This window comes from Dasypus novemcinctus, chromosome 18 (assembly GCF_030445035.2).
Source record: "Dasypus novemcinctus isolate mDasNov1 chromosome 18, mDasNov1.1.hap2, whole genome shotgun sequence".
Classification (NCBI taxonomy): Eukaryota; Metazoa; Chordata; class Mammalia; order Cingulata; family Dasypodidae; genus Dasypus; species Dasypus novemcinctus.
This window is the reverse complement of record NC_080690.1, coordinates 56,066,750-56,085,048: the sequence shown is the minus strand read 5'-3', so window position 1 is coordinate 56,085,048 and position 18,299 is coordinate 56,066,750. Positions and strand designations below refer to the sequence as shown.

Below are 18,299 nucleotides of genomic sequence, written 5' to 3'. Positions count from 1 at the left end.
TAGCAAAGAAAATGAATGAACCAGTATTATATCTAATACGGATCATTTCTACAAACATGGCTGTACAAATGGGCAAAACAAAAGACAAAAGACAGTAGGGTAGGGAAGCAGATGTGGCTCAAGCAGTTGGGTACCGTCTACCACATTGGAGGTCCTGGTTCAGTTCCGGTATCTCCTAAAGAAGAGGAGCAAAACAGCAAGCTGAATGAGGAGACACAGCAAGGAGACACAAGAAGCAGGGAGCTGAGGTGGCTCAAGTGATTGGATGCGTCCCTCCCACAAGGGAGGTCCTAGGTTCAGGGGGTGGGGAGATAAATAAATAAAATAAAATTTTTAAAAAGGCAGTATGGTAGTATTCATAAAGTTTAAAAATGAGAAAAACATTTAGATAAGTATACATAAATGATTACCATCTACCATGGACACACAGCCACAGGCAGACCACACCCAAAGCAACAGGGTCGCACACCCAGGACTTCAGACGGTCACAAGCACTGACACACATTTACCACGGGGACATGCAGTCACAACCGCACTGTTACAGGGACCTCACACCTGCACATCGCCACGATCACGATCACGCACCAACCAGAGTCATCCACAGACATCCACATAGTCACAGGTGCCCCCACCTGTACTCAGTTCCGCACAAAGTCACACTGTCACACAATTCACATCCCTACGGGGACAAACCCGATCACACCCACCCAGTCACAGGTTCCCCACACACAATGCTGCACACAGTCACAATCACATACACATTACAGGGTCGCATCCAGTCATTCTAGCACAGTCACAGCTTCTCGGACTCTGTTGCACAGTGTTACAGGTAGAACTACACACCCACCCCAGGAACAGCCAGTGCCAACCGCACGGTCATTCACCTCATGCAACACAAAGACACAGTTACACAACTGCACAACCTCACAGGCTGGGGCTCGGGTTTCGGCCCGCCCTCTCCTTGAGCGCCTCACCTCAGGCCTTCCTAGCTGCCAAAGCAGCAGACTCCTCCATAGCTCTAGAGCAGTTGTTGGTGCGGCCTTGTGGGTCCCGCCAGCGCGTGACTTTGAGACTGAAAACTCGCGAGAAGTACCGTCATGCCGCAGCTTCCTCTGGGAAATGTAGTCGGAGACGAACCCGAGCGGATAAAATGGCTCCCCGAAATTGAGATTGAGCGGTTAGCTGCGGCTACACCGAAAGGATTGCGCCTCCACATCGAACTGTGTCCGGGAACACTCACTAAATCCCGGCTCAGCCTTGAGCCGTGACTCCCAGAGGAAGGTAGTCCGAACCGTTTGACATGGTTTCCTCCCGGATCCAGGCCTACTAATCCTAAGAGCTGGACAAGCTCAGGAAGAGCAGGGCAGCTTTGCGTGTGAAGATAATTTGTACCAGTGAGTTTTCTGGGAAATGTAGTTCCGAGAGAGAGCGACCGATAGAGCGTTGGAAAGTCAATTTGATTTATCTCAGCGCTAAGCCCGCGCCTAGACACACCCGGATTCTTTGACGGTTCCGTTGCGCAGGCGCAGATTTCCTGGGTCGCCATTTTGGCCTTTGTTCCGGGGTGAGTTTGGCTTTGGGGTCGTCAGGTGTAGAGGGGACGTGTGACTTGGGTTACTGAGACCCAGGCTTAGCGAGACTGAAGGGGAGGAGACCAGGAACCTGCAACGGGATCGGGGAGGTTTAAAGGGAGGAGTTACTAAACATGCGACGCAGCCGCGGAGGCGAACGGGAAGGAACCTCCGACATTGTCTAAGGACCAGTGTAATGCTGCTCTTCTGATTTCTGTGCGACTGTCGGGTGCTGGGGATGAGGGGTTGGTGAGGTTGCGTTTGCATAAAGCAAGTAAAAAGAGTTCTGGTGTTTGGGGTCGTAGAGTGTGGAAGAAAATGTGTTCAATGTTTTGTTTGGGTGTATGTGAAAATAACCACTTTCACATGTACAGAATCATTTAATATGGGTATGTGTACTAGTGTACTAAGCTCATTTAAATATATTATATGACTGGGATTATGAGTATTTTGGACCCTCGTGTAAAACAATAACCTTGGAACTTTATGGAGAATCTATTTTTATTGACGATTTGAAGGGGAAAGATAATGATTGAACCAACGAATCGTTTAAAGTGTGATTTTTTCCCTGTAAAACCAGAAGTATTTACTATGAAGTAGAAAATAAAATTTGCATTATTTTCTTTTAAAAGAAGGAGATTTCTGTTAGAGAAAAACAGCGTTCACTGGGACACGGAGACTGAACGATGCAGGCAGAAAATTTATTGAGAAGCTCTTCCCAATGGAGGAGGGCTAATCAGAAATTATCTGGGTCTTCCCTTTGACGCAGGGAAAAGTTCCAAATGGGACCTCTGGCCAGGGTCTCCGTGGGGTCTTTCTGGCTTTGTTCTTAGTAGCATCCTTCCCTCAGGGGGTTTCTGGGTGGGGTCTCACAGCCTTGTTCTCTGCCAGGTCCCAGCTGTGCCTGTCTTCCTTTTTCCTTATACTAACCTGCCTTTGGGGAGCAGGGGATAAGAATGAATGAATATTTGTGTTTGCACAAAGACCTGAAGTTTGCATAAATTAATAAAAGTGGTTTCTGTTGCAGATGATGGGAGCAATGGAGTAGGCAGGGACAGAGAAGAACGTTTTCATTGTATAATTTTTGGGGGCATATTCTTTGAATATAAAAAAAATTTTTTTGGAGGTTCTGGGGCCAGAGATTGAACCCAGAACTTCATATGTAGGAAGCAGGTACTCAACCACTGAACTACACTGGTTCCCCCGCATATAAATTTTTATACCTTGCCATCTTTATGTGAGGTGGAGGAATTGGTATTTTGTGTTCATGATATTTCTTTCCAGGAAAATACCTCAATGACATTAGGCACAATTTCTTTGGCTTCCTTGCAACCATTCCTTCATATTTCTAAATCTAATCTTCTGATCACTAAAATAAATAACAAAAATATTAGTGAATGGTTTGTTCACTTTTAAAATTAAGATTCTATCATTGACCATGTTCCTTTCACTTGTACATAATTTTTGAGCAGCCGTATACCACTACGATGGCTTCAGCAAACATTTACTGAATTGTGACCAACAAATATTTTCCCCCTCTAGGCCTATCTTAGTCTCCTGGTCCATATATGCAAATGCTTAATAGATATCACTATTTGAATATTTCATGGGAATTTCAAACTCTGAATATTCCAAAATCATACTTTATCTCCCTTCTCTGGGGGTCCTTTACTACTAATTCCCTCTTCCATATTACCTGTCATAGAGGTTCATACAACTATCTTGATAGGTTCAAGCATTACACTTACCTTTGTGTAATGCTAGAGACCCCTTCATCTCTACTCCACCCTGGTACAAATAGGTGACCAAAGTCTCTTCCTTCACACACATTTGTTTGCTAAATCTATGATGAATATAAGGTTATGGGGCATTTATATGTATTTTTCCCCTGGGAATGACAACCTAGGTAAAACATGAGGACTATAAACTTTTATGAGCTGTGCACATGACTACAACTTCTAACTAAGGTCATTACATTGTTCTCTTTCACAGGCCACCTTACTCCTACATCTTTGTAAGCTGCAACTTTTTTATTCTTCAGAAGCCTGAAGTTTCCAGGGTTGATTTATGGGGTGTTGTTTTGTTCCCATCATAACTCTGGTGCTGTATCACTTTCCCATTTCCTAGTTATAATGTGGCCAAACTGGATGTGATCCTCAGTTGAAGCAAGAAGAGCCATGAATGATAGAACAAATATAAAGGAGATAGTGTCAAGGTAAGTATTTGAGAATAAGAAAATACAAATAGGAAAAAGACCCATCATATTATTCAGTGATATGCTTTACAAGGATATTCTCTTTTCAGTCCTAGTCTTACTTGACTAGAGTTGGTAGCTGTTCTTCATAATTCTATATAATATTTCTAAATTTTTCTTCTTGGATCAGTGTTCTCCCTCCATCAGATTCTAAACAGCCTTTGCTCTTCTAATCTTTATTCAGGGTGTCAGCTTTCCTACTTTGTTTTCTCTTTTTTTCTTGTTTAGCCTGGCTAAAGGTTTATGAATTTTATTGATCTTTTCAAAGAATCAACTTTTTAGGTATGTTGATATTTATTGTTTTCTGCTTTCAATTTTATTGATTTTCTTTCCTTAAATTTTGATTATTTCTTGTTGGTTTTTTTTGTTTGTTTGATTTAGGTTTATATTGTTCTCCTTTCTCTAGTTTCCCAAGTTGGAAACTTAGATTATTGGTATCGGATCTTTCCTCTTTTCTAATAAATATATTCAATGCTATAAATTTCCTTTAAAGCACTGCTTTAGCTGCATCCACAAAATTTGGTACATATTTTCATTTTCTTCAGAATATCTTAATTTCTCTTAGACTTCTTTGACTCATGTGTTTATTAGAAGTATATTTCATCTCCAGATAGTTTGGAATTTTCCAGCTATCTTTCTGTTACTTATTTCTGGTTTAATTCCGTTGTGATCTGAGAGCATACTTTATATGACTTCTATTCTTTCAAATTTGTTAAGGTATGCTTTATAGCCCAGAATGTGGCCTATCTTAGCACATGTTCTGTATGAACTTGAAAAGAATATGTATTCTGCCATTTTGGATGAAATATTCTATAAATGTCAGTTAAATCCAGTTGATCATGCTGTTCAGTTCAACTATATCTTTACTGATTTTCTGCCTTCTGGATCTATTACTGTGGAAGTCTCCAACTATAATAGTGGGTTTGTCTATTTCTGTGTACAGTTCTAATAGGTTTCCCTTCATGTATTTTAACAATGTTAGGCCCATATAACATTAAGGAATGTTATGTCATCTTGGAGTATTGGCCCTTTTATCGTTATGTTCTGCCCCCTTTTTAAAATTGTCATTTTTCTAGAGTTTGCTTTGTCTGAGAGCTGCTCCAGCTTTCTTTTCATTAGTGTCAGCATAGTATATCTTTCCATCTCCTCACTTTTAACCTGTGTTTTCATATTTAAAGTGGTTTTCTTATAGACAACATATAGTTGGGGCTTGTTTTTTATACACTCTGTCAGTCCCTGTCTTTTAATTATATTTGGACCATCCACATTTAAAGTGGTTATTGATATAGTTTGAGTAGTATTTATCATATTTATAACTTTCTCTTCCTGCACTTGTTTATTTTGTTTGTTTGTTTTTAGGTACGGGACCTCGTATGTGGGAAGCCATTGCCCAACCACCTAGCCACATTGGCTTCCCTGAAATGGTTTGCTTGTTTGTTTTGCTTATTATCTGTTCTTGTTTTTCAGGAGGCACTGGGATCTGAACCCGGGACCTCCCATGTGGGTGGCAGGAGCTCAACTGCTTGAGCCACATCCACTCCCTCTTTGTTTCTTTTTTATCTTCCTCTCTTTTTCTGTCTTCTCTGGATTTAATTGAGCATTTTTGTGGTCTTCTCTAATCATATCAATTATACTTCTTTGAAAGAAAAATTTTAATGGTTGCCTAGAGTTTTCAATGTACATTTACAGCTGATCTAGTCCACTTTCAAATAACTCTACCACTTCATAGGTAGTGCATGTACTTTAGAGTAATCCCAATTCCTCCCTCTCATCCATTATAATATTGCTGCTATTCATTTCACTTACCCGTACATTACAGTAACCCAGTACATTGTTGTTATTATTACATTGAATGAAGTCATCTATTAAGTCAAATAAGAGTAAGAAAAAAAATTTTTTAAGTTTTTCTTCATTCACTCCTTTTCAAATGCTCTTATTTTATTCTTGTACATCTGGCCTGTATAAATTTTCTCCTCTCTGAAGAACTTCTTTAACATTTCTGTCAAGGCAGGTCTACCAGTGACACATTTCCTCAGTTTTTGTTCATTAAGAAAGTGTTTATTTCTCCTTTACTTTTGAAGGGTAATTTTGCCTACAAAATTCTAGATTGGTGGTTTTGTTCTTTCAACACTTTAAATATTTCATTAATTCTTTTTTTTTTTTAAGAATTATTTTTTATTTCTTTCTCTTACCTCCACACCCCTCCCCCCATTGTCTGCTCTCTGTGTCCATTTGCTGTGTGTTCTTCTGTGTCCACTTGCATTCTTGTCAGCAGCACCAGGAATCTGTGTCTCTTTTAGTGGCATCACCTTGCTGCATCAGCTCTTCATGTGTGTGGCGCCACACATGTGTGGGCAGGGCGCTTTTTTCACGTAGGATGGCTCCCTTTGCAGGGCACACTCCTTGCACATGGGGTTCCCCTACACGGGAACCCACGTGGCACAGCGCTCCTTGTGTGCATCAGCATTGCACCTGGGCCAGCTCACCACATGGGTCAGAAGGCCCTGCATTTGAACCGTGCACCTCCCATATGGTAGGCAGACACTCTTATCAGCTGAGCCAAATCTGCATCCCTAATTCTCTTTTTTTAGAGATTTATTTTATTTATTTCTCCCCGCCTCATTGTTTGTGCTCACTGTCTGCTCTCTGTGTCTGTTCATTATGTGCTCTCTTTGTCTGCTTGTCTTCTTTTTAGGAGGCACCAGGAACTGAACCTGGGACCTCCCATGTAGGAGGGAGGTACCCAATCACTTGAGTTATCCCTACTCCTTGTTTGTTGTATCTTCTGTTGTGTTTCCTCATTGCATCTCCTCATTGCATCTCCTCATTGTGTCATCTAGTTGCGTCAGCTTGCCATGGCAGCCCATCACATCAGCCTGCTATCTTGCTCATCTTCTCCAGGAGGCACTAAGAACTGAACCTATGATCTCCCATGTGGTAGGTGGGAGCTCAATCACTTGAGCCACATCAGCTTTCCCTGTGCCATATTTTTCATTCTTTTTTCTTTGCATTTCAGTTTAAGACGTTTCTGTTGACATATCTTCAAGTTCACTGATTCTTTCTTCACCCATGTTCAGTGTACTGACAAGCCCATCAAAGGCATTCTTCATTTCTGTTGTAGTGTTTTTGATTTCTAACATTTCCTTTTGCTTTTTTCCTTAAGAGTCTCCATCTTTCTGCTCACATTACCCATCAGTTCTTGCATGTTGTCCACTTTTTCCATTAGAGCCCTTAGCATAATAATCTAACTTATTTTAAATTCCCAGTCTGAAATTCCAGAATCTCTGCCATATTTGATTCTGGTTCTGATGCTTTCTTTGTCTTTTCAGACTGTATTTTTCCTGTCTTTTGTCAATAAGACCTTGTAATTTTCGTTGAAAGCTGGATATGTATATAATGTTTTGGGTAATAGTAACTGAGGTAAATAGGCCATTAGTGTGAACTTTTATGTTTATCTGGCTAGAAGTTAGGCTGTGTTTAGTGTTTGTTGTTGCTTTAGGTGTCAAAGGTTCAATTTCTGGTAGTTCCTTGTTTTTGTTTCCCCTTTCGTCTTTGCGTTTCCCTAAAAACTCCTTAAATAGCGTGTGTACGTGTCTTGCAACACTCTCAGTTGTAATCCACTGTATACTGGAACCTTATCGAGAGGGTGGTAAGGTGTTGAGAGAGAAGTGTTACGTAATTTTCTTAGTTGATACCATTTTTTTTTTTTTTAGTGGGCCAGAGACTCTGGGCTGCAACTAACAGAAGAGTTTCTTAGCCTTTTTTTCCCTACATGAGACAGGAGGTAGGCCAGAGGGTCTCAAGCTGCCCAATTGCTCCTCCCTAGGTCAGTCAAAGCTCCATCCTTTGAAGATAGGCCCCTCCTTGAAGGATAGAATGCTGTAGATATATTTCAAAATGGTTACTTCTCCCCGTACCCTGCTAGAAGCACAAGAGGATTTTTCTGCAGTCTTCATCATGAGAACCTGGTCAGGTTTCTGCAAGCAAAGATCATGGGAGTGTGGAACCTCTCAAATGAGTGGGCTCCCAGGCTTGTTTGTTTGCTTGTTTTTATTTTTATTTTTATTTTTTATGAGATTCCAGGGATTGAACACAGGACCTTAAACATGGGAAGCAGGCAGTCAACCACTAAGCTTTATCTGCTCACCAATGAGAGTTGTGGGTTTTTTTTTGTTTTTTATTTGTTTGTTTGTTTGTCTTTAGGAGGTACCAGGGATCGATCTGGGACCTCGTTCATGAGAAACAGGCATTCAACCACTTGTGCTACATCCGCTCCCGTCCCAGGTGTTTTCTTATTTTTATTTTTATTTTTATTTTTATTGGTCTTTTTAAATTAGGAACTGCTTATGTTCTTTTTTTTCAATATATATTTTTTATTTATTTTTAAAAGATACATAGATTACACAAAATGTTACATTAAAAAATATAGGAGGTTCCCATATGCCCCATTCCCCACACCCCCCACTTTTCCCACATCAACTTCTTTCATTAGTGTGGTACATTCATTGCATTTGATGAATACATTTTGGAGCACTGCTACACAGCATGGATTATAGTTTACATTGTAGTTTACATTCTCTCCCGCTCAATTCTCTAAGTTATGGCAGGATATATAATATCCTGTATCTGTCCCTGCAGTATCATTCAGGACAACTCCCAAGTCCCCAAAATGCCCCCATATCACAGCTCCTTTTCCCTCTTCCTCAGCAACTCCCATGGCCACTGTCTGCACATCAATGATATAATTTCTTCCATTGCTGGAGTCACAATAATTCTATAGTAGAATACCAGTAAGTCCATGCTAATCCATATTTTACTCCTCCATCCTGAGGACCCTCAGATGGCAATGCCCACTCTACCTCTCAATTGTGAGGGGCTTCAGTCCCACACGGTTGGTGGACGGAACTCTCATGCCTGCAGCTGTGGACTCTCTCCATTCCTAGGTGTGGTGGTTGTCCAGCCTCACCTCCCAATGAGCTGACATGGGTAAGTCCAGCGAACTGGAGAGTAAGTGCTGCAACACCACTGAGGCTCAGGGCCCATCTGGCACATGGACAGCCCAGAGATTCAAGTCTCCTGGACATACACCAACCCCAGCCCAGGCATTTTTAAATCTCAAAGCTAGTCCAGACACAACCTTCAGCAATTCAGTTACTGTTTAAATATTTCTACCAGTTTCTAACTACAGTGGCAGCTTCTGCCTCCAATAAGCTGTGGTTTCTTGTATTTGCCTGTCTCTCCAGTTGTTATGGTGGCAATTTGCTTTGTGATCTCAATTTTCTGGTTGATCTAAGACGTTCTTGATTCTGAGTTTGTGCAGCTTTTTTCTGTTTTTTGTTTGCTTTTTTTTTTTTTTTCTTGTTTATTCTGCCAGGAGGCAGTCAAGGGCCATTCCTTTCTTTGGAGTGTGCAGGTTTTGAGCACTCCAAGCTTGCTGAGTTAACTCTTTAGTGTACATTTTCATATAAAGATATGCAAGGATGTAGTAGTACATCTATACGATAAATCCCAAAATTGGAAGTACTGGGATATAAGTTGAATATATTTGTAACTTTGTCAGAAAAAAGGCAAATAGCTGGACAGAGATATTAAGCCAATTCACAGTCATACAAAAAATGGATGAAAGTGCCTTTTCCCCATCCTACTATATGGTCCATTTATTCAGCAAATATATATTTAGTGCTAATTATATAATAGCCACTCAAGATATATCAGTAAGCAAAATAAATAGATGTTTTCAAGGAGATGACCATGTAGTAGCTAGGTAATAGATGGTGGAGGGAGACAATAATCAAATATATAAATATATTTGAGCTCAGATGGTGATAAATAGTATGGAAAACAATAAATCAGGATGGGGCAGAAATAAATCCTTGTCCACTATATTTAACTGAAGATCTACATTGATTCTTTTAATCATTTTACTTCCTATTCAGTCATCTTACTCAGGTTCACTTGATTTTATTTTCTCATCCTTTCATTGCATTTGTCATATGTCTACTGCATACTCTTAGCTTTCCTGATTTCTGATGTGTTTAAGGTTACCTATAAAAGCTGTTAAAACTGTGCCTATCCATGAATGTCAACTTTTTGCCCAAATAGAGTCTTTCTTCTCAGTAATTAAGAAATATTTGTACTTGGAATTTCTTTCACAGTGGGAGACTAAGTTTGAAACCAGAACCAGTTCCATACAAGCACATATCTAAAATTTTATTAATAACATTGTGATGAAAATATGTTCAAGTATTGAATTACTGGGTGCTAACTATATTCCAAGCATTGCTCGGTTTATACCTATTCTCTTTGTACTCTATTTATAGAAAAAGAATAGGACATTAAGAAGCAGAAAGAACGCCATAGCAAAAGGCTTGTGAGTGAAGTTACATCCACTTCCACAACAGTACAGACTTAAGATGAAGACAGAGAATGTAAGAAAGTTGAGAAAATATTTTCTCTGACTACAAACATTGTTTCCTCGAAATAACACTTCTATGAATGTGACTTCACTTTGAAGGAATTTGTTTCATGTTACTTAAGCACAATGGGATCTGTGTAAGGAAAAAAAATGAAGACAATGAGTTTTGCCATAGTTTGTCCCATTTGGTAGTCATCTCCTTTAAGTGTAATGAGTGTGAAGTTTTCTTGGAAATTTAACCTCATGAGATACCTGAGAATTAATACTTCAGAGAAACCATTGGGGATTTAATGAATTTGGGAAAATTATAGTCACATCAAAGAAATCATGCAGGAGTAAAACGCTGTGTAGGTAAGGAATATTGGAAATCTTTTGACCAGGCATTAAATCTCATTGAGTATGAAATGTTCATACATAAATTAGTATTGTAATGAATGTAGAAATGCTTCCATCTGAAGCAAAATCTCATGGAGTATGAGAAAATTCAAACTATAGAGAAACCATATGAGTGTCCTGAATGTAGTCTGCTCTTTACAGTCATTTTTTAATTCCTAATTTTAAAAGCCATACAGGGGAACAAGCATAGAAATGTAATAAATGTGGGTAAGTTTTCAGCCTGATAGAAAACCTCTTTATTCATCAGAAAATTCATACTGAAGAGAAATCATATGAATGTGGGGAAACTTTTATTCAAATGTCAAATCTCAGACACAAGAGATTTCCTACTGGAAAGAAACCCTATGCATGTAAGGCATGTGAAAAAGCCTTTAGTTACAAATCATGTCTCACGGAGCATGAAAAAACTCATAGTGGACAGAAACAATATGAATGTAAAGAATGCGGAAAAGCCTTCAGCCAAAAGCAATACCTCATTAAACATCAGAGCATTCACTCTGGAGTAAAACCCTATATATGCAATGAATGTGGAAAAGCCTTTAGCCAGAAGGAAAACCTCATTAACCATCAGAGAATACATACTGGAGAGAAACCTTATGAATGTGGTGGATGTGGGAAAGCTTTCATTCAGAAATCAAGCCTCATTACACACCAGAGAAGACATACTGGAGAGAAACCCTATATATGTAAGGAATGTGGGAAAGCCTTCAGTGGCAAATCAAATCTCACTGAACATGAGAAAATTCATAGTGGAGAGAAACCCTATATATGTAAGGAATGTGGAACAGCCTTCAGCCAGAGGCAGTATCTGATTAAACATTACAACATTCATACTGGAGAGAAACCCTATGAATGTAATGAATGTGGAAAAGCCTTTTCCCAAATCACATCACTTATCGTACATGTGAGAATTCATACAGGTGATAAACCTTATGAATGTAAGGTATGTGGGAAGGCATTTTCTCAAAGTTCATCTCTTACTGTGCATGTTAGAAGTCATACAGGTGAGAAACCTTATGGTTGTGATGATTGTGGAAAAGCCTTTACTCAGTTCTCAACTCTTGCTTTACATGCAAGAATCCATACAGGTGAGAAGCCTTATCAGTGCAGTGAATGTGGAAAAGCTTTTAGCCAGAAATCACACCACATTAGACATCAGAAAATTCATACGCATTAAAAATGGTATGAATTCCTAGAATAAAGAAGGCCTTGGGCAGATTCATAACACATGAGAAAAATTCATTCTAAAAATACCATGAATGTGGGAAAGCCTTAAACCCAGAACTTATATCCAAGAATTTTCATGAGGAGAAGATTAATAAAATGGAAACCTGTGTCCTACACAAATTCATAGCATACATTATTATTTTTAGACTTTAGAAGCCTTTTTATTTAATGACAGGAACAAATATGAATCTTGCTATACCTCTGTTAATAATCATGGTTCTGAATGGAGGTTCAAACTGGTGCAGTAAAATGAAAGAAAAAGTGGTATAAGAATTAGGAAAGGATTAAATTACCATGTTTAGGTAATATGATACCCTACATAATGCTATAATTATGAAAATTATTTTATATTGATGCATTAGTTATATGGAATGTAATATATTGTCAAGAAACATGCCCATGAATTTCTGGGAACTTGGTATGTGATAGAAATGTCACAAATCAGGAAAGAAGTGATGGCCTATTCAAAAAATGAATTCAGAGTAATTGGCTCCCCATATGAAGAAATATAATTAGAATCCTGCCATACATTATACTTAAAAATAAATTCCAAGGGAATCAAAGTCTAAAATGCAGAAAGCAAAACTCAGACCATTAAAAGGAAATAGAGGAGAATGCCTTTATTACATAAAGAGTAAGGAAGCGTTTCTTAAAATTCCACTTTGAGTATATACTGTAGAATAACTGACACATGTACAAGGAACTATATATCGTGCAGTCATTACATGCCTTTTTTTTTTTTTTTTTGAGGTATAGGGCTGGGGATTGAACCCAGGACCTTGTATGAAGGAGGCTGGCCACATCGGCCCCCCTGATATAATTTTTCGTTTGCTTGTTATTTGTGTTTGTTCTTAGGAGGCACTGGGGACCGAACCTGGGACCTCCTATATGAGAAGCAGGCGCTCAACTGCTTGAGCCACATCTGCTCCCTACAATTTGTAGTAAGGCATGTAGAAAGTAGTGTAGCCACCAGTAAAGGAATGAATGAATAAAGGGTGTTTACACAACAGAACACTATAAAATAAGTGTGACAAAAATACATAAGCAAGAAATTGTCTCAAGCATTTGAGTGAAAAAAGACATGGAGTTATGCATATACTATGCTACACTTTTGTAAGTTTGAATAAAACAATAACAGACCAATACAATGTACTGATTATGGATTCATATGTGTATGTAATAAAGAAAAAAAAGTAGTTTGGACCTATATGTGCCAAAGTCATTGTAGTGATTTCATTTAGGGAAAAAAGAGACAATACTAGGGGTGGTGATTAAATAATGTTTGGCTTTACATTTGAAGATCCATATATAATTAAAAAGGAAAAAAATGATTAAGACTAAGTTAAATTTAAGAATTTGGGGGATAAGGTAGGGAAAGCTATAATTGCAAAAATCATATTAAGTATAAAATACAGCATATTAATGTAAATGTACTATTTTAGCATGTCAGCATATCGTCTGTAGTAATTCCCAGTATGATTTTGCAGCACATTGCTTGGCCTCACACATTATTAAGGGTCATTATCAGTAATCAATGATTCATGTATAGAATTCCTGTATGTTGAGTTTCCCTAATCTTTAAGATAAATATTCATTTGATTACTGCATTGTTTGAAAGGAGAAAACATTTAAATACATAAATCTTCTATAATGCATTGAATGAAACTTTAGTTCTCTAGATCCTGGCTTCATTTGTTGACTACCTTTGATGTACTCAGCCTGAGACAGCTTGTCTTTCCTCCTTCTCATCATCACTTTCTGTCTCAAGTGGCGTGAGCATGAGCAGGATATTCTCTAGCTTGAACCAAATCTTCCTGAAGATAGACAGGTATTAGTGCGTTTTGTGAATGGTGTTTTAAGCAACACATAGAATTTACATGTGAGTCTGATTTTATACTCTAAAATTCAAAATAATTAGAAAAGCCATTGTGATAAGTCAATATTTTTTCTGTGCTGCCTTGGCATCTATTTTACTTTGGTTATGCCACTTGTCTCAGCACTGACGTTTGATCTAGTTAATAAGCAGCTTTCCAGACCTGGGGTATAAATTCTCCCAGAGCAGAAACCCACGTAAGCCACTACTCACCCACCCATATACCTGATCCCAACCCCATGGCTGATCCCAATTGATAACTAGCCAACCCCACTACCCTCAGACCCCCAGTCCCTTTCCTTCTTGCACATTTGCTTTCAACTAACCAATCCTTAACTCCTGCAGAAAATCTAACCTCCATTGTTGGACCATAATTAATGTAAATGTGCAAAAGCACACAGGTCCTTCTCACTCTACTTGTGTGCATCACCCAAGCTGATTGCACACCCCTCTCTCTCTTTGGGACCTGTGAGTAACTATCTTCGCATACATTATGGCCTTAAGACTACCATTGTGTTACATTTGACCACCACCCTGACCCAAATTTAAAATCCAACTCTTCTAAAATCCTAAATCCATACCTTTTTAACCTAGATATGATGACACATAAAACATCTTTATTCTTTCTCCAAGCCCAGTGACATCTTTGATCCCTAAAAGTATCACTGTCCTTTTATCCCAGTATTTTGCCTTCCTCTAAATAGTCTCTTGGATATGGTTCTACTACTGCGGAATATTATGGAAGCAAATCTCAACTTACTCTAGTTGTCTTTTGGTATATTTCACAACTCAAGACATGTTTGATATTTTGGCAAAGGGTCATTATATACTGCCTTCCTTTCCATTTAAAAATACTTATAAACTAGTTTTTAGTTATAAGCATTGATGTGAAAAATATGGTTAAAAGACTGTGTGATGAAACACTAATGATTAAACATGGTTTTGTCATATAAGGTAATAATACTGCCTGGCTTTTATATTTTATATTTTTATAATATGCCTAGCTACGTATTTTCCTGAGTGCTTTTTCATTTTACCCTGGGAACAGCGTTATTAGATAGCAAATGATGAACACAAATAATTCCCCCCCCTCCATTTTATATCTGAGGAGTATGAGAGATAAGTGAATAGGTCCAAATTTTTACATCTACTTCATGAAAACCTAGGTCTATAAATAAAGGATTGTTTATGCATTAAAAGACCAAAAAAAAGCAGATGTTCTGATAATCACCAAATGATGAAATGTAATTAGAGAAATTATTATAGTCTAATTTATTTCTCTGTGTATGTAACAGATACTAGGGACCTAGGGTGAATAAGATGGATGTTTGTCATCCTGTAGCAGACAGACAGGAAAATAGGTAGAGGAGGGGAGACAAAATAAAAAGATAATTTCCTATTGTGATCAATCCTGTGAAAGGGAAGTTGGATGATAAAATGGGATACAACTTGGGAAGTACTTTTTAAGTAGTAAGGGAAGGCCTCTGTGAAATAGTGAAGTAGATCATAGTATGATGAGGAGTCTACCTTGAGGAGATCCATAAAAAATTATTCCAGGCAGGGGAATAATAAATGTAAAGATACTGGAAAATAATGGTGTATTCAAGGAACAAAGACACCATGTGATAATCATGAGTAAGGAACAAAATGGTATGGGTTGAAATTCAAGAGGTAGGCTTGGGCCATTGCATGTATGTTTCATATGCCCTTATGGAAAAGGGCTTAGATGTTATTTTTCAGTGCATGGATATCCACTGAATATATGAAGGGTCACTTAAGAAAGTGACATGTAAGTTACATTTTGTCAAAAGACTAATCTGGAGAGTGGATGATAGTGATGCAAAAGTTATGATAATGACTTAGACTAGAGGTGAGTGGGATAACAATTGAGAAATATGGATAGGTTTAAGATCGAGTGTGTAAATCAGATGACTGAAGGCTCAGCTAACCTCTGACTTAGACATGAGAAATGCCAAATGAGAATTGCACAGCTGACTCCTTGAAATATTGGCCCACAGAATCATGAGCATAATAAAATGATAACCATTTTAAGCCACTAGGTTTTGTTTGTTACACAGTAATAATAACCAAAATATGCAGTAATAATCATGGTAGATGGTTTTTTGGTGAATATTTATTTTCATTTCTTTTGGAAATACTAAGAATAAATTTGGCATTTACTAGAAACCATGGCAGTTTCTCAAAAATGGCTGTACCTATTTATACCCCCACTAGCAGTGTACAAAAAGTTCCAACTTTTCCACATTCTCAATAGTGGTATTGTCTGACATTTGTATTTTAGCCATTGCCTTAAATATATTGATATTGCCCACTATGTATTTACTCTGCACTTCTTGGATGACATCCTTTCATATGTTATATATTTGTTAAGTGCCTATTCAAGTATTTTGCCCATTTTTGGTAAGCTGTCTTTTTCATATATTTTAGAAATTCTTTATAGACTCTGGATACCAGTGCTTTGTGGAGTGTTTGTATTGCAAATACCTTTTTCCACACTGTGACTTGTCACTCTTAAGAGTATATATTTATGAAAATAAGTACTTAATTTCCTTCAGTGTATCATTTTGTCCAATATGGTTCAATGTCCAGTTTAATCGTGGTTTACTATTCCATTGATACATAGGTATTCTCCCATGTTTTCTTTTAAATACTTTATTGCTTTACTTTTTGTATTTAGAATTATAATCCATCTGGCAATAATTTTGCTAATGATATGACAGAGGAGTCAAGAATAAAATTTTCCATCTATTGCCCAGCATCACTTTAAAAAAATACCATCAATTCTTCTGCATTATAGTGTCACCTCTGTTATAAATCAAGTGATTGTATATATGTGGGTCTATTTCTGAACATTCTCTTCTGTTCCATTGGTCTATTTGTCTACCATACACCAATAGCTCACTGACTCAGAAACTAAAAGTATGTTTTTTTAGGTGAAAATTCACATTGTAGCCATTTTAGTGTACAGTGCAGTGGCAGTTAGTACATTCACAATGTTGCCAACCACCACTTCTATCTAGTTATAAAACATTTTCTTTACCCCAAAAGGAAACCTCATAACCAATAATCAATCACTTTCCATTCACCCTAGCTCAGCCCCTGGAAACCACCAATCTGCTTTCTGTCTCCAAGGGTTTAGCAGTTCTGGGTATTTCATATAAATGGAAACAAGCAATATGTGTAGGGAAGAGGGTGTGGATCAAGCAATTGGGCTCCCATCTACCATACAAGGTCCGGGGTTCAAATCCCAGGGCTTCCTGGTGAAGGCAAGCTGGCCCAAGTAGAGAGCTGGCCCATGCAGAGTGCTGGCCCATGCGACAAGCTGGCCCAAGTAGAGTGCTGGTGCACACAGGAGTTCTGGCCCATGCAGCAAGCTGGCCTGAGTGGAGAGCTGGTGTGGCAAGATGACACAACAAAAAGAGACACAGGAGAGACAATAAGAGATGCAGCAGACCAGGGAGCTGAGGTGGCACAAGAGATTGAGCACCTCTCCCACTCTGGGAGGTCCCAGGATCAGTTTTGAGTGCCGTCTAAGGAGAAGACAAGCAGACACAGAAGAATGCACAGTGAATGGACACAGAACAGACAATGTGGTGGTGGGGGGGGGAGGGGGGGAATAAATAAATCTTTTAAAAATATATATGCATGGGAAGCAGACACGGCTCAACAGATAGAGCATCCACCTACCATATGGAGAGTCCAGGGTTCTATCCCCAGGGCCTCCTGACCTGTGTGGTAAGCTGGCCCACACACAGTGCTGCTGCGCACAAGGAGTGCCATGCCATGCAGGGGCGCCCCCGCGTAGGGGTGCCCCATGTGCAAGGTGTGCACCCCACAAGGAGAGCCATCCCACGTGAAAAAAATAAGTGCAGCCTGCCCAGGAGCAGCGCCACACACTTGGAGAGCTGATGCAGCAAGATGATGCAACAAAAAAGAGACAGTTTCCCAATGCCACCTGATAATGCAAGTAGATGCAGAATAACACACAGTGAATGGACACAGAGAACAGTCATTGGGGGTGGGGAAGGGGAGAGAAATAAATCTTTAAAAAATATGTATATATATGCAGTATGTGACTTTTTGTATCTAGCTTCTTCCACTTAATGTATTTGAAGTTCAGCGATGTAGCATGTATTAGTACTTCATTACTTTTTATGACTGAATAATATTCCTTGGTGTGTGGGTGTGTGTGTGTACACACATAAATGTATATATAATAGACATTTGGGTTGTTTCTACCTTTTGGCTGTGAATATTTGGGTACAAATATTAATATTTGTTTGAGTGCCTGTTTTCAATTCTTTTAGTTATATATCAGGGGGTGGAATTGCTGGGTCATATGGTAATTGTATCCTTAACTTCCTGAGAACCTGCCCAACTATTTTCCACATTGGCTGCACCAGTTTACATTCCCACTAGCAACATACAAGGGTTCCAGTTGCTCCAAATTCTCACCAATACTTGTTTTCCATTTTTAAAAAATTATAGTCATCCCAGTGAGTGTGATTTTGATTTGCATTTCCCTAATGGGTAATGATATTA

General features: G+C 38.6%; 2 protein-coding genes across 8 annotated transcripts in view; one reads left to right on the top strand and one right to left on the bottom strand.

The window, feature by feature from the left end:
• Positions 1–1,478, bottom strand: part of LOC101445220 (zinc finger protein 82 homolog) — a 106,636-nt gene extending 105,158 nt beyond the window's left edge. Inside the window, exon 1 of the mRNA XM_012530446.4 lies at positions 975–1,478. The gene's annotated coding sequence lies outside the window, so the exon portion shown is untranslated. The remainder of the gene's footprint in view (positions 1–974) is intronic.
• On the top strand, positions 1,473–14,694 carry LOC101443544 (zinc finger protein 260-like). 7 transcript variants are annotated; one of them, XR_011646432.1, is made up of 5 exons: positions 1,473–1,564; positions 3,564–3,585; positions 3,699–3,786; positions 8,657–8,811; positions 10,146–14,694. XR_011646432.1 is itself a non-coding variant. In XM_071209575.1 (2 exons), the coding sequence occupies exon 2, from the start codon at positions 10,935–10,937 to the stop codon at positions 11,811–11,813; it is 879 nt and encodes a 292-aa protein (XP_071065676.1). In that variant the 5' UTR covers positions 8,657–8,811; positions 10,146–10,934; the 3' UTR covers positions 11,814–14,694. The 7 variants fall into 7 exon arrangements, 1 of the variants encoding a protein (XP_071065676.1); XR_011646431.1 differs by lacking the exon at positions 8,657–8,811 and adding an exon at positions 6,666–6,762 and having other exon boundaries at positions 10,146–13,070; XR_011646433.1 differs by lacking the exons at positions 3,564–3,585; positions 8,657–8,811 and adding an exon at positions 6,666–6,762 and having other exon boundaries at positions 1,557–1,764.
• The last annotated feature ends 3,605 nt before the right edge of the window (positions 14,695–18,299 follow it).